The sequence below is a fragment of the Neltuma alba genome, unplaced genomic scaffold, assembly GCF_004799145.2.
Source record: "Neltuma alba isolate B1F8T4 unplaced genomic scaffold, ASM479914v2 tig00013377_pilon, whole genome shotgun sequence".
In the NCBI taxonomy this organism is placed as follows: domain Eukaryota; kingdom Viridiplantae; phylum Streptophyta; class Magnoliopsida; order Fabales; family Fabaceae; genus Neltuma; species Neltuma alba.
Genome location: NW_021637639.1, coordinates 122537 through 134489, shown reverse-complemented (window position 1 = coordinate 134489; position 11953 = coordinate 122537). Strand labels below are relative to the sequence as shown.

General features: G+C 33.8%; 2 protein-coding genes across 5 annotated transcripts; one reads left to right on the top strand and one right to left on the bottom strand.

Annotated features, from left to right (window-relative positions):
• Positions 1 to 466: 466 nt before the first annotated feature.
• Positions 467 to 6286, top strand: LOC114736871 (probable N-acetylglucosaminyl-phosphatidylinositol de-N-acetylase). 2 transcript variants are annotated; one of them, XM_028924758.1, is made up of 11 exons: positions 467 to 734; positions 1363 to 1482; positions 1615 to 1675; positions 2434 to 2504; positions 3674 to 3738; positions 3970 to 4014; positions 4115 to 4195; positions 4333 to 4400; positions 5215 to 5263; positions 5354 to 5452; positions 5891 to 6286. In XM_028924758.1, exons 2-11 carry the CDS (start codon positions 1374 to 1376, stop codon positions 6008 to 6010), a joined length of 768 nt encoding a protein of 255 aa, XP_028780591.1. In that variant the 5' UTR covers positions 467 to 734; positions 1363 to 1373; the 3' UTR covers positions 6011 to 6286. The 2 variants fall into 2 exon arrangements, with proteins under 2 accessions (XP_028780591.1, XP_028780590.1); XM_028924757.1 differs by having other exon boundaries at positions 5354 to 5514.
• A 575-nt stretch (positions 6287 to 6861) lies between these two features.
• Positions 6862 to 10301, bottom strand: LOC114736869 (FAD-linked sulfhydryl oxidase ERV1). 3 transcript variants are annotated; one of them, XM_028924752.1, is made up of 6 exons: positions 10024 to 10301; positions 8984 to 9064; positions 8254 to 8331; positions 8028 to 8092; positions 7433 to 7510; positions 6862 to 7101 (listed from the first exon to the last, which is right to left on the bottom strand). In XM_028924752.1, exons 1-6 carry the CDS (start codon positions 10228 to 10230, stop codon positions 6990 to 6992), a joined length of 621 nt encoding a protein of 206 aa, XP_028780585.1. In that variant the 5' UTR covers positions 10231 to 10301; the 3' UTR covers positions 6862 to 6989. The 3 variants fall into 3 exon arrangements, with proteins under 3 accessions (XP_028780585.1, XP_028780586.1, XP_028780588.1); XM_028924753.1 differs by having other exon boundaries at positions 8254 to 8301; XM_028924755.1 differs by having other exon boundaries at positions 6989 to 7203.
• Between the last annotated feature and the right edge of the window lie 1652 nt (positions 10302 to 11953).

The window sequence follows — 11953 nt, the reverse complement described above, 5'->3', positions numbered from 1 at the left end:
TTTATGATAGAAATTAAAATAGAGTTATGATGGTTAACAATTTATTTATGAGATTTGGTATCAAAAGCCTTTACCTGACGAAATCACACTTCCTTCTAAAAAATAATTAGAACTCACACTTTAACTAAAAATAAATTAATTTTGATGCTCATTAGAATGATGAGTACCCCAAACTCATCATATGGACCATTCGGATTTAATTTGAATAATCCAGATTTAATTTTTAATTTTATTTAAATATAATTATTTTAATGAATATAAATAAAAATAATATTGTCATTAAAATTTTTTTAAAAAATTTTTTTATTTAAATATAAAAATAAAAAAATTAAATTTATACAATTTAAACATGATGAGCTTGGGTGTCCATCACTACCAGACCATTGAAACTCGTTTCCTTTGAAAAGACGTAAAAGTTCAATTACATGCTACTCCACAAAAACGACAAAAACCCAGTTAGAACTTTTGAGAGTAATTTCTCGTTTCTTCCTCGCTTCTCTTCCTCTTCGTCGCAGCCGTCCGGCGTTGTCCGTCCCTGTTGAACGTTTTACTACCCTCCTATCCTCCAGTTGCTCTGTCTGCGTGGCACTGCTTTTATTGTTTTCTCCTTCTGAGTCTACATGATTCTCTCGACCTAAAATCGCTGAAGTGGCTTCGTCTTCGTTTTTCTTAACTCCATCATTGGCCCACATTCTTCCAGCATCCCGTTGATCTACTCGAAGTTCGCCAGCTAGGTACCTCCTTTTCCATCTGCAGTAGCTACGAGATTCCTTTCTTTAATTATTCTGCCTCATTACTAAAGTAAATGAATTTAATTAGATGTTGAGCTCCTTGTGGCCGGATTGTGTGATACTCATGTGTCTGGTCTACATTATGCGTTTCTTTTGGGGTTTGGCTGGTTATATCTTGTTACCTTGTTTATTGATTGAATAGCTTCATGTTCTTTCCCCATAATGTATATGAACTTTCAGCACAAAAGGAAGAAGAAGAAGATTGAATAGTAGCAGCTTCAAGTTTATATATATTGTTCATCGATGGAATATATTTTGTTGATATATTCTTTTAATGGTTGGATATTGATTGAATATATCTCAGGTTTGTATTTATATGTATATTTTTGATAATTATGAAATCATAATTGTATATAAAATGTCATGTATAATTATATTTTATTAAACATTCTGCAAAGACATGTATAATAGGTAATATTTAAATCCCCCCTTTGTTGAACCGATCATAACCCTAAATTTTAATTTGTTACAGGTTACTTTTGGGCCAGATATAACATGTGTATTAGACAATGATAACTTGATAACTCAATTCCTTGAGCATTTGTTGTGAGTTTGTTCTTCATTCTTGCAGGGGCAATCTAGATGGCATGGATTCTGATAACTGGTTGTCTACTCTCTGTATGGGTAATTTCACTGTGCAAAGTTCTTCTTCTGGCGCATATGTGTAAAAGGAATTCTTTTAAGAAAAATGGTGCGTTCTTGTCCTAGGACTTGGGCTGTGTCTCTGTTAAATTTTTTTTTGTTTAATTATTTGTATGGTGAATTGCATCTCTGTTGGTCAATTTAATTTAAAGTTGTCATTTTCTCCCTCACTTGTAATCAGGTAAAGCTCTTCGAAAGAGAAATGTCTTGATAGTTATTGCGCACCCTGATGATGAGTCTATGTAAGTTTGCCATCATGATAATTCCTGCATTATTAATTCATTGTCATTGGGCAGTTGACCTCAAAGTAGCCGCTGATCATTGTATAACTTCAACTAACTTGTGGTTGCCAAAAGCTGCATCGATTTTGGTGCCTCTAAGCCAGCTGTTGTGTTAATGATTTCTATCTTTATCAATCACACAGTTATCACTAGTAGTATTTATTACGCCATCTGAAGTCTAGAAAGCATTTGGAAATTTTCTAAACAAGTCATTTGGAGCTGATGCATAAAAAATCTGAGTCAAATTCATGGGAACAACTATTTCATCCATCAAGAAAAGGTTTTGGGGAGCGAACTTTACTGTTAGATAAATTGTAGAGATTCTCTAAAGAAGAGAGAAAGAAGAGAGAGAAGGAAATTGAGAGGACAAAATTATGCCGAGAGGTTTGTATTACTTGATTAATTGAGCTGTTGTGCAAGGCCTTCTATAGTTACGCAGACACCAAACATATAACAGTTCATAACAGATAACTATTCCTAAACTAACCCAGCTTCTTAACTAACATCTAACAGAACTTTACTTGACTGTGGAATTGATTGATTCTTGAGTTCCCCTGTGAAACTTCATCTGTAACATAACAGTTCCCGCATGTCTGATGACTTCATATTTTTTCCCCCACTAAACTTAGTTATTTCAATGCTTTGATCGTACCATATAGATTTTTGATTTTCCAAGGTATGGTTTCAAATTGTGCTGAAATTTTGCTTGGTTTCTGCAGGTTCTTCACTCCAACGATAAATTATCTGATTTCAAGGGGGCATTATATTTATATTTTATGCTTATCTATTGGTAATTTACTTGAACAATCTGCTTGGGCTCATAATTGGCAGAAGTCATCGGACATGCACCAGCCTTGATATATTTGCACACATGACTTTATTTCTAGTCTTTGTTTAGTCATCAGTGAATGTTTTTCAGTTTCCCATATGATGTTCTTTCTTGACATATTTTGTTGTTTTCCTTTAAAAGAGTATCTTTATTGTTCCATATTTAGCAAGTTCGGCTACTGTCTTTACATAGTGAGGCTGATGACTATGCGGTGATGAGCATTATATACCACTCCACCTTTTGTTTATTTAGTCATGCAGATAGTATGTTTTGATTTGAAATACTGAACTTGTGTAACCAGATGGTTGTAAATGTACATATATATTCAGCAAACCTAAAGAAGATTAAAGAATTAAGAGGCTGGCTTTAGCAGGAAGACGTGCATAACTCATTTAGGTTCAAGTTGCTGCTGTTTGTGCATTTAAATATTCATTTTTATCTAGCATTGTCTTCTTCCTTTTGATTATTTGAAGATTCTCCACAAATAAAGCTTTAAGGTCAGAAATAGCATTTTGTGTATGCCATTCAGGGCTACAAAGTTGCAATTTACTAAAACGATTCAATCCTTTAAATTCACTCACCCAACATTCTAGTAGAATATTGAGTTGAAATTTTATGTCAAGTTGAAATAAGCTGTCGAAGGTTGGTTAAGTAGTAAGATTTGTTAGATGGTGGAAGTGTAACTGGATAAATATTCAACTGTAAGGGAAAAACTAGAGGCAGAAATTCCTGACGAGAAAAAGTTCAAGGATTAAATTAATGGGCGAAAGGAATTAAAATCTTCTAGAGGGTTCCAATATCCAAGAATGATGAAGAGGAGGAAGTTTCCAAAGCTACTCCAAGAATTTTGTCAATTTATTTAAGTTTTGCCTTGCATCAGCCCACCAGCAAACTTAGAATCCTATTCATCTCTGTCTATTGGGCTTTGGAAAGTTAGTAATTGGTAAGGAAAATCTAGCTTAGGGACCTAGGATACTAATTGATAAACATTTCCTTTTGTATCAAATTTCTGCTTGTTATCACAAAAACCAAGTTTGAATATGTGGTTTAGAGAAAGATAGACTTTCCTGTCTAGCCATTACGCAAGGGTGATGTCCATATTTCAATCCTTTATAGTTTTCTTGATGCAGGTGATGCAGATAATAGAGGAAGAATCAGAAAACGAGAGCTCTTTCAAGCTTGTGCAACCCTCAAGGTAACTTAAAATGTAGCTATTTTTTTATCTTGCCCCTGTCATAAAGCTGTTTCATATTTTTTTGTCTTGTAGAATTTTTAAGTGCGTATAACTTTCCAATTGTAAGGCAACATTCATTTGTTAGCCCTAGGCAACCATTTTTCAGTGTTCTTTTAAAACAGATTGGGGTAGAAGATGCCAGGCAATTTCACATGGCTGTTGTTTGTTTGGTATGTGAAATTTTGTATGTAGGTTCCGATGCAACAAGTGAAGGTTGTGGACCATCCCGATCTGCAGGTTCTAATCTAATAATTCTCTTGAGCTTAGTGAAAGTTGTATCACGTAAATTACTGTTAGTTCCATTCAAAGCCATTGTTTAATTCATTATCTTCGCTAGGATGGTTTTGGTAAAGTTTGGAACCACAAGTTGGTGGCAAATCTTGTCAAGGAAGAAATAGGCAAGTACAACATTGATATGGTAAGATAAGATGATGATTTTGAATGAACTTGTCAAAGTTGAATCTTTGCCTCCACGTTGTCATTACTGGGCGTGGGAACATATTTTTGGACTCATGAGCTTCTTTCTTGGCTTTTGCTTGTTTGCAATTTGCCCAGATTATCACTTTTGACAATTATGGTGTTTCCGGTCATTGTAATCATCGTGATGTGTACTATGGGGTGTGGTAAGTTTAACTCTTTCTTTTCTTAAAGAAAACTGAATTTGATCAATGATAACATAATCAAAACTGGAAAAAACTCGCAGATATACCCTCTGTTCAATATGAGATAATTTTAACATAAAAGGTGATGTAAGATTGTAATAAAAGGGGTATCGATTAGTTAGTTTAGTGAATTAGGTAGGGCTAGAGTTGATGAAAAAAGAACCAAAAAGCTCATTGTAATTTTTGAAATGATAAGAATTGAGTCTTTTTTCTCTGCTTCTCTCTCTGTCTCTCTGTCCCTTTCTTCTATTTCCCTCTCTTTCCCTCAATCTCTCTCTCTTTCCTACCCTTATTCTATAACAAAAGGTTTTATAGAATTTGATATATCAATATGTGCCAGTTCTGATCTGTGGAACTCGTTGCTTTTCTTCTCACTCTTTGCCCTGCTAATGATAGACCCATTTTCAGATTGCTGTGCTAGTAGTGCTATTGTGGGGGAAGGACTAGATTTTCCTTCCTTATTTACAAATTACAGGACCTAATACTCATTTGGAAGCTCATTTTCTATTTCATATATCATTTTTCTCTCTGAATATTTGGAGGTAATAAAGTTCATAAATTCTCGTGAAGTTGCTGTGTGGGTTACCATCGTAGAAGTACTCGCCAATAGTACTTTAATGATCCATGGAAAGTACCAACGAGATGATAGGTCATCAGAATTTAGACATGAGGATGTGAATAGTAATCTATATATGAGATTAATGCGGTTGACTTGTCGAATTTTAATTTCCTTTCACTTGATACTTATCAATTCTCTTTTGTGTGGTCTAAGCAGCGAGTTATTATATGATATACCACACAGGGAAATTGAAGCCTGGGAGCTGGTATGTTTTCTGTTTACTTTTTTGATGGTGATTAGTTGTCTCTAAGACTTGTTCAATTTGACATGTTTGCTTGGCGCGCCATATTTTCAGGTTAGCACCAACATATTGCGCAAGTACATTGGACCTATTGATGTCTGGTTGTCCGTGTTTGTTGCTATGCTTCATTCAAATGAAACAATCCAGTTCTTGGTAAATGAGCATCCCTGTAGAAGCTTTCTTGCTATGGCCCAACACTCAAGTCAGTGGGTCTGGTATGCATGCTTTTACTTATTATCACCATAAAGCAGTACCCGTCTTTCTTTAGGAGTTTTCCTTCTTCAGTCTTTGTCCTTCCTCTTTGATCTTGGACCATCCTATAAATTATACACAGCTTCTATGACAATTGCGCGTAGATTGCCTTCTTGAGGTGTATTGTCCGACATGAAGGGTCTTGTTTGGGTTTGACTTGGCTTAGTTAATAAATATGTAAGTTTGAACATGTTAAACTTGTTTGGTTAAACAAGAAAAGCATGAGAGTTTTGAATGTTCAATAATTTAAATCACATAACTTTGTTTGGTAGAAAGTAGAAAAATTCATTTGTTTGAGTCATTGGAAACTGAAAACAATTGATGATTGCATTTCTGCAGGTTCCGCAAGTGTTTTGTAGCAATGTCGAGCTATACATATATGAACACACTCAGAAAGATCAAGTGAAGTTACTGCATATAAAATATCTTGTGTTGCTAGTGAAGCGAGCAGCTTTCTAATACATGCTTGATGCCCTTCTGTACAGCCAGCTTTATCACATGTTTCACATATTGGTTATGGAGGATATTAGTTCTATCCCTTTTATTGAGTTTTCACTTCTTTCCCGTGCTATTGCATGAACAGTAGTTTCCACCTGTACTAGTTTTTCTCCTGCTGATTTGGTCGTTAGAATCTTGTAACTAGATTATTGTTCTACAAAACTTGAATCTGAATGTTGAGAAAATGGGCATAGTTGCATCCATAGTAGCAGCTCCTGATGCTCTTACTAATTTACATCCACAGCATCTCTAATTTTACAATTTGTTTTTTTTTTGCCAGATAATTTTATAATTTATGTTAGAATGACCTTTGACGTTTATAAAATTTGCCGTCACATTTAGTTATAAAACGACCTACACCAATCTTTATAAAGGTGATATGTAAGCGTAAGAAATATGGGAGTGAAATAGCATATCAAAAATTCAAAATGAAAACTTCGTTGTGGGGACGTATTTGTTTTCTTTAAAAGCTGTTGTAGTAGATGGAGTCTGAAAAGTAACTTACAATAGATTTCTTGAAGCTTTCATATTATATATTGGTAGATTGATACAAAGATTCAAAATGCAACGGGCATGGCTTCGAAGCAAACTTTAGAGAAAAGGATTGAATACTGAGCATCTCAACTGCTTTCATATAATAATTGGCGATAGACTTGACATTTTACAAGATATTGAATTGAATTAATTAATAAAGGGAAAATTATAATAAAATCTTTATAAAAAAAAAGTCCCAAAAATTACTATTTCCTATCTTAATACTTGTCATTACAAACTGTTTAGGTTATTATTAAAAAATTTAATAATTATTTTCCTTCTTTAGAATCTTATTATAATTCTCCTACTAATAAAAGTATAAAACCAAGATAGTCTCATGAAACATGTCAATAAAATAACATTTTTGTCCCATTTGTACATCAAACAATTTTGGATTCCAGCTCGTTTAATCTCCATCAAAACCTGTACTTCCAAGAACTTCACAGGCATTCTTCTCGCACTCCAGTTTGCCCCATCTTGCATCCACTCGTTCGCAGGGAAATATCGGTTTGCCGAGGCTGTGATAATACCAAGAACGTAACAGCTCAGATGTTCAAGTTCTATAACCAATGCTAGATCACTTGAATTCTCTTTGCAGCTCAACATCGCGTTTTGAATTCCTTCAAAACCGAGTTGTTTGATGTGACCAATGGCTTAAAATTACAGGCGGGATTGACCTTACAACTTCTTACTTATCAGGGAGCTTTTATGTTACTAAGTTATAAGGCTATTGACTGATGTGACAAAATTTTGAGACACAGATCAGGGAGCTTAAACAGGTGAAGCCGAAAGAGGAGTCTCTGTTTTAGTGACACAATGAACAATAACATCTTTAAAATACAAGCTTACCTTCTATTAACAACGTTGTGCACATGACATAACCATTGGGAAAACTCAGCTTGAGATCCAGCCTGTACTGGATTTGCCCTGCTTAACATACAAAAGAACACATAATATGTATACACAGAATGGAATAATAGCAAATAATCATGTTGATTAAAAGCAAAAGAAAATTAGCTTATTTTCGTATTTTGGCCAGCAGATTATGTTCAAAACCTTGAAGAGATGCCAAGGAATCCCTCAAATGATGTCAAAAGGGTTATTTTTTTCAGTTCAATTTTACACCAGTCAAGGTTCACGAAGTGAAATTTTCAAACATGCCACTGCATGGTTGATGCTTGATGTTAAAATCATTTGTGGACCGTCAAAATAGCTACAGAAGCTCCTTAATTGCTTGTCACAGGCTTTCAGAAACAGATCCATGAGCGGATAACAGCTTCCAAGTGAAAAAAGACTAAGATGGTTCAGACTTCAGAAGAAGTAAGATGTGGGGCTATCCCCTTGTAATCAAAGACATTGATCTGTATATGCTGAGTGAAAATGCTCACTTACCCATTTCTAGTTAGTAATTATCATATAATGTTCCAAACGAAAAATAATATACCTTAAAACTTCTTTAAAGTGATCTGCGCATTCCTTGCAAGGGTACATTCGAGATAAGATTCCCATCTACACCCCAAACACAACCCGTTGGTTCAATAAGAAGATTGTGATGCACCACAGCTAATATGCTTTTAAGTTACCCGTGAAGGGAGTCAGCTGGATGCAAAGGGAATTATGATATATAACTACAGTTTAACGAGGACAGGCATCGGAGGAAAATACCATACCAGTTCTTTTACATCCTTCTTTTGTTGCCTTGTAGGATTATCTGGATACTGAGAAAAGAGACCACGTTGTTGAGAAGTCTAAACATTTCCAGACATCAGAGCACATATAGTTCAACCATATGGAATTATGGGGGGAAAACAAAAGCATGTAGCAAAATTTAAAGCAATAAAAGCTAGTCCTTTGCTAAGAGCAGGCTGTTGTCTTGCAGGTTCGGCCAGAGTAGACGATGTTCAATAAGAAGCTACAGATGCAAGAAACGATAAGATAGTGAATATGTAGTTTAAAGCAAGCAACAAAGGAGAAAACCAATCCATTATTTTAAGCATAATATATGGTTGTTATAATACAGGGAAACAAACAATTCCAAGATAGTCAGACAAAATTTCAGTCATTCATAAAAGACTGAACCAGGAAGAGAAACAGCTTCCAGTATTGTTGCTTTCTGGCGAAATGTCGAGATATATTCTGTCAAGGATTTATTACAACGAAGCACAGCTTCCCAATTACGAGGCAGAAAGTGCAATTAGTTATAGGAACATTTCAAATGAAGCAAGACAGCCAAAAGGGGAGGAAAATAAACACTAGTACATTGGTCTTCTTCTCACACACAAAATAATTTAATTTTAATATGATGAGCGACAAAAATTTAGTAAACACAAAAAGATAAAACATAATAGTTAGAAACATAAATGCAAATTGAAGCATAAAAAAAGCAATTGGAGTGACAACCTGAGCAGCAAGAGTATGAAGAAAAGTCCAAGTAGCCCTTCCAAGCTCCTCTTTAGTCACTGGTGTAGCAGCAGATTTTATCTGTAGAAGCAAATGATAAAAAGTAGAGCGATCACTACCCCCCTTGTATGCACAAAAATACACTCTACGTGGAAATGAAAGAAGATACATTGCCCATCTGAATCTGAATTTTTAATCACTTTTTGTTTTTTTCTTAATCAGTAAATGCTTCATATGATTATGAAAAGTAGTCCCTCACATGAACTCCAATATATATATTAGACGAAGAGAAATCTGAGAACACACAAATTGTACTTCAAGTATATGAATTCAGACACAACTTCTCATAGATCGGCTATTGGATAAACCTTTTGTTAATAAAAATCCATAAGACGCATCATTTATTTTGTGAGAAAATAAATAGGAAAGAGTAAAAGGCAGTAAATGGAAGACTAACTACTCTCGTTTTTGTATCCAAGAACCAATGTAAATTCAGTCAACAGCATACTGAACCAAGGGACGAGGAGAACTATTTCAACTCAGTGCATGACCAGCATTATAATAGTAAGGTCGAAGTTTCTCGCAAATAACCCATGAACTAACAAATTAAAGCACTTTGGATACGACCTATCCCCTGTATATCTTGCCTAGTTGCAAAATGGAATTGTTTTGAAAGAAAAGAGTGACAGGTCACAAAGTAAATTCATCGCAAAAAATGATTACACACAGATCATTTAAAACATAATTTAAGTAAATCATATTTGATTAACCTCTCCTTACTATAATCTCCGACGGCAGCTACATCGCCCCATCACCTCACAAGCACAAATTCTGACATATATTCTATATGCGACAACTAAAGCAAAGCATAAACTTCGTTACAGATAAGCAGAGCATCGTTGGCAACTGTAAATACAGCAACTACAGTGGACTTCAATTCAAAACCCAAAAAATGCAAACACAAAATCAACTTTATGACAAACCCACAGAAAAAAAACAAATTTGGAATTCGGAGCTGGAAAGCGATGAGAACCGCGAACCTTAAGAAGGATATCATCGGGTTGGACAAAAGAATCAGCTTTCGCAGATTGGAATTTGTGGGGGGAAGAAGAGATGGAAAAAAGCGGGGCTTTAGCAGACGAAACTGGCTGGAGATGAAGGCCTATGAACCTAGTAAGGTGATGTTGAATGGAATATGAAACCTTCTCAAAGGTTTGAACGAGAACCTGTAATGGATTCTCAGACATACTGCTTGACAGAAGAAACCAGGTTATCCTGACATTCTGTTCTTTTTGTTTTTGGTTTTGAACCCGAAAACTGTACAAAGTAGCCGCGAACAATCGGAGACGGGACCGGACCAATGATGGTAATTATTTAGGCTTTTCTTAAAAGCAAATTAAACATTTTAAAGTATTTTCTATAACATTTAAACAAAAGGATAATTTACATATAGAAGGGCATGTTAGTTTCCAAATCAAGAGAATTAAATTAAAAATAGTTTTAGCTCAAAAAATATACAAATAAATTCAAACCTGATTTAACTTTGTATAAATGCTTCGAATTAACATGCTTTATCAAAAAAATTTATTCTTTAGGCTGAATTCTAGATATTATGAAAAAGCATTAATTACGAATATTACTAATGCTGTATTGCCTCATTTTGATAATACTCTGTCAAGTTAAACATATAAGAATCAAGTCCTGGAAACGAATTTGGTTTTTTTTTTTAGGCATTACTTTTGAATCTGTTTAATCATTTAATATATATAATTTTTACTCTTAATTAACTATGTTTATCTCGTATCTTTTTTCCACTCATTCTTTTTTCTTCTTAAAGCTCTCCATAGTTAAAGGTGTTTTAAAAAATTAAATTATATTTTTTTACATGTTTATTATCTTTGACCATTTTCAACTAGTATTTTAAATTGTGTGAATTAATTATTTGATATTTATATTTTGAATGGGAGAGAGTGATAAAGTAGGGAGGATGTTTTTGTAAGGAGTATTAAATCATATGACAAAACAATCCAGTTAAACGAATACAAAAAAGAGTTAATTTTCATTTTTTTTAACTCTTGGTGTATCTTGTCAAAAAGTCTCAGAAAACTTTGTTTTTATTTATGAAAATTAGTTTTTTAATGGTTTTAAATAAAAAAAGTTAACCCGCTTGATTTTGCTGACGTTATAAAGTAATAAAAAATGGTTTTCACTGCCGCGTTAATCACTTAATTGGTTCGTCTCACTCTGTTACTTCTAATTAGGGGGTGTTTGGTAATACGCTGAAACCATAGTTTTGGGACCAAAATTATGGTTTGGGTCCCAAATTTCCCAAACAGTGAGAAAAATTAACAAATCGCGGTTCTGGGTTCAAAACCATGGTTTCAGAAAAAATGAATTCACTCTGTTTCTGGTTCAAATTGGAGAGTATGACTGTGCCTGTCAGAATAGATCTTAATGATAATATGACTTTAACACCCCTCAATTATTTTTTATAAACATATTTAATCTTATATTTATAAATATATATACACATATTAATTATTTATTAATTACATTATCTTATATATTATTAATTGTGTTGGTAAAAAATATATTATTAACAATTTTATTCCTTCAAATTAAAATATACTATAAAATCTATCTTATATGTGATTATCATATTAACTTATACTTTTTTAGTAATTTGTATATATAAAAAGTGCTTCTGATAACAACTATCCAAACACCCTCACTTTATCAGAATCACTTTTTCACAAAATCTATTCTCCTAAGAATCTATTCTCCAGAAGCTATTCTCCAAATCATGGTTTGGTTTTATCCAAATACCCTCTTAATGCTAATCTTGTGCTTAATGGATTATCCACGCTTTAAAGTCAATGTTTGCCAGTGAAAAATTCTTTTTGTTCCTAACGCATTATTGAACTTTTTGAAAATCTTGTCTTTAAGCCTTACACTGCAGTACTGCACTTA

Excerpts from the sequence above, each read along its gene's own strand:
- LOC114736871 (XM_028924757.1), top strand. The coding sequence starts at position 1,374 with ATGGCATGGATTCTGATAACTGGTTGTCTACTCTCTGTATGGGTAATT. Across the intron at positions 2,505-3,673 it reads TATTTTATGCTTATCTATTG|GTGATGCAGATAATAGAGGA; the intron begins GTAATTTACTTG and ends TTCTTGATGCAG. Across the intron at positions 3,739-3,969 it reads AAGCTTGTGCAACCCTCAAG|GTTCCGATGCAACAAGTGAA; the intron begins GTAACTTAAAAT and ends TTTTGTATGTAG.
- LOC114736869 (XM_028924752.1), bottom strand. The coding sequence starts at position 10,230 with ATGTCTGAGAATCCATTACAGGTTCTCGTTCAAACCTTTGAGAAGGTT. Across the intron at positions 9,065-10,023 it reads CCGATGATATCCTTCTTAAG|ATAAAATCTGCTGCTACACC; the intron begins GTTCGCGGTTCT and ends TTGCTTCTACAG. Across the intron at positions 8,093-8,253 it reads AGAAGGATGTAAAAGAACTG|ATGGGAATCTTATCTCGAAT; the intron begins GTATGGTATTTT and ends TTTGGGGTGTAG.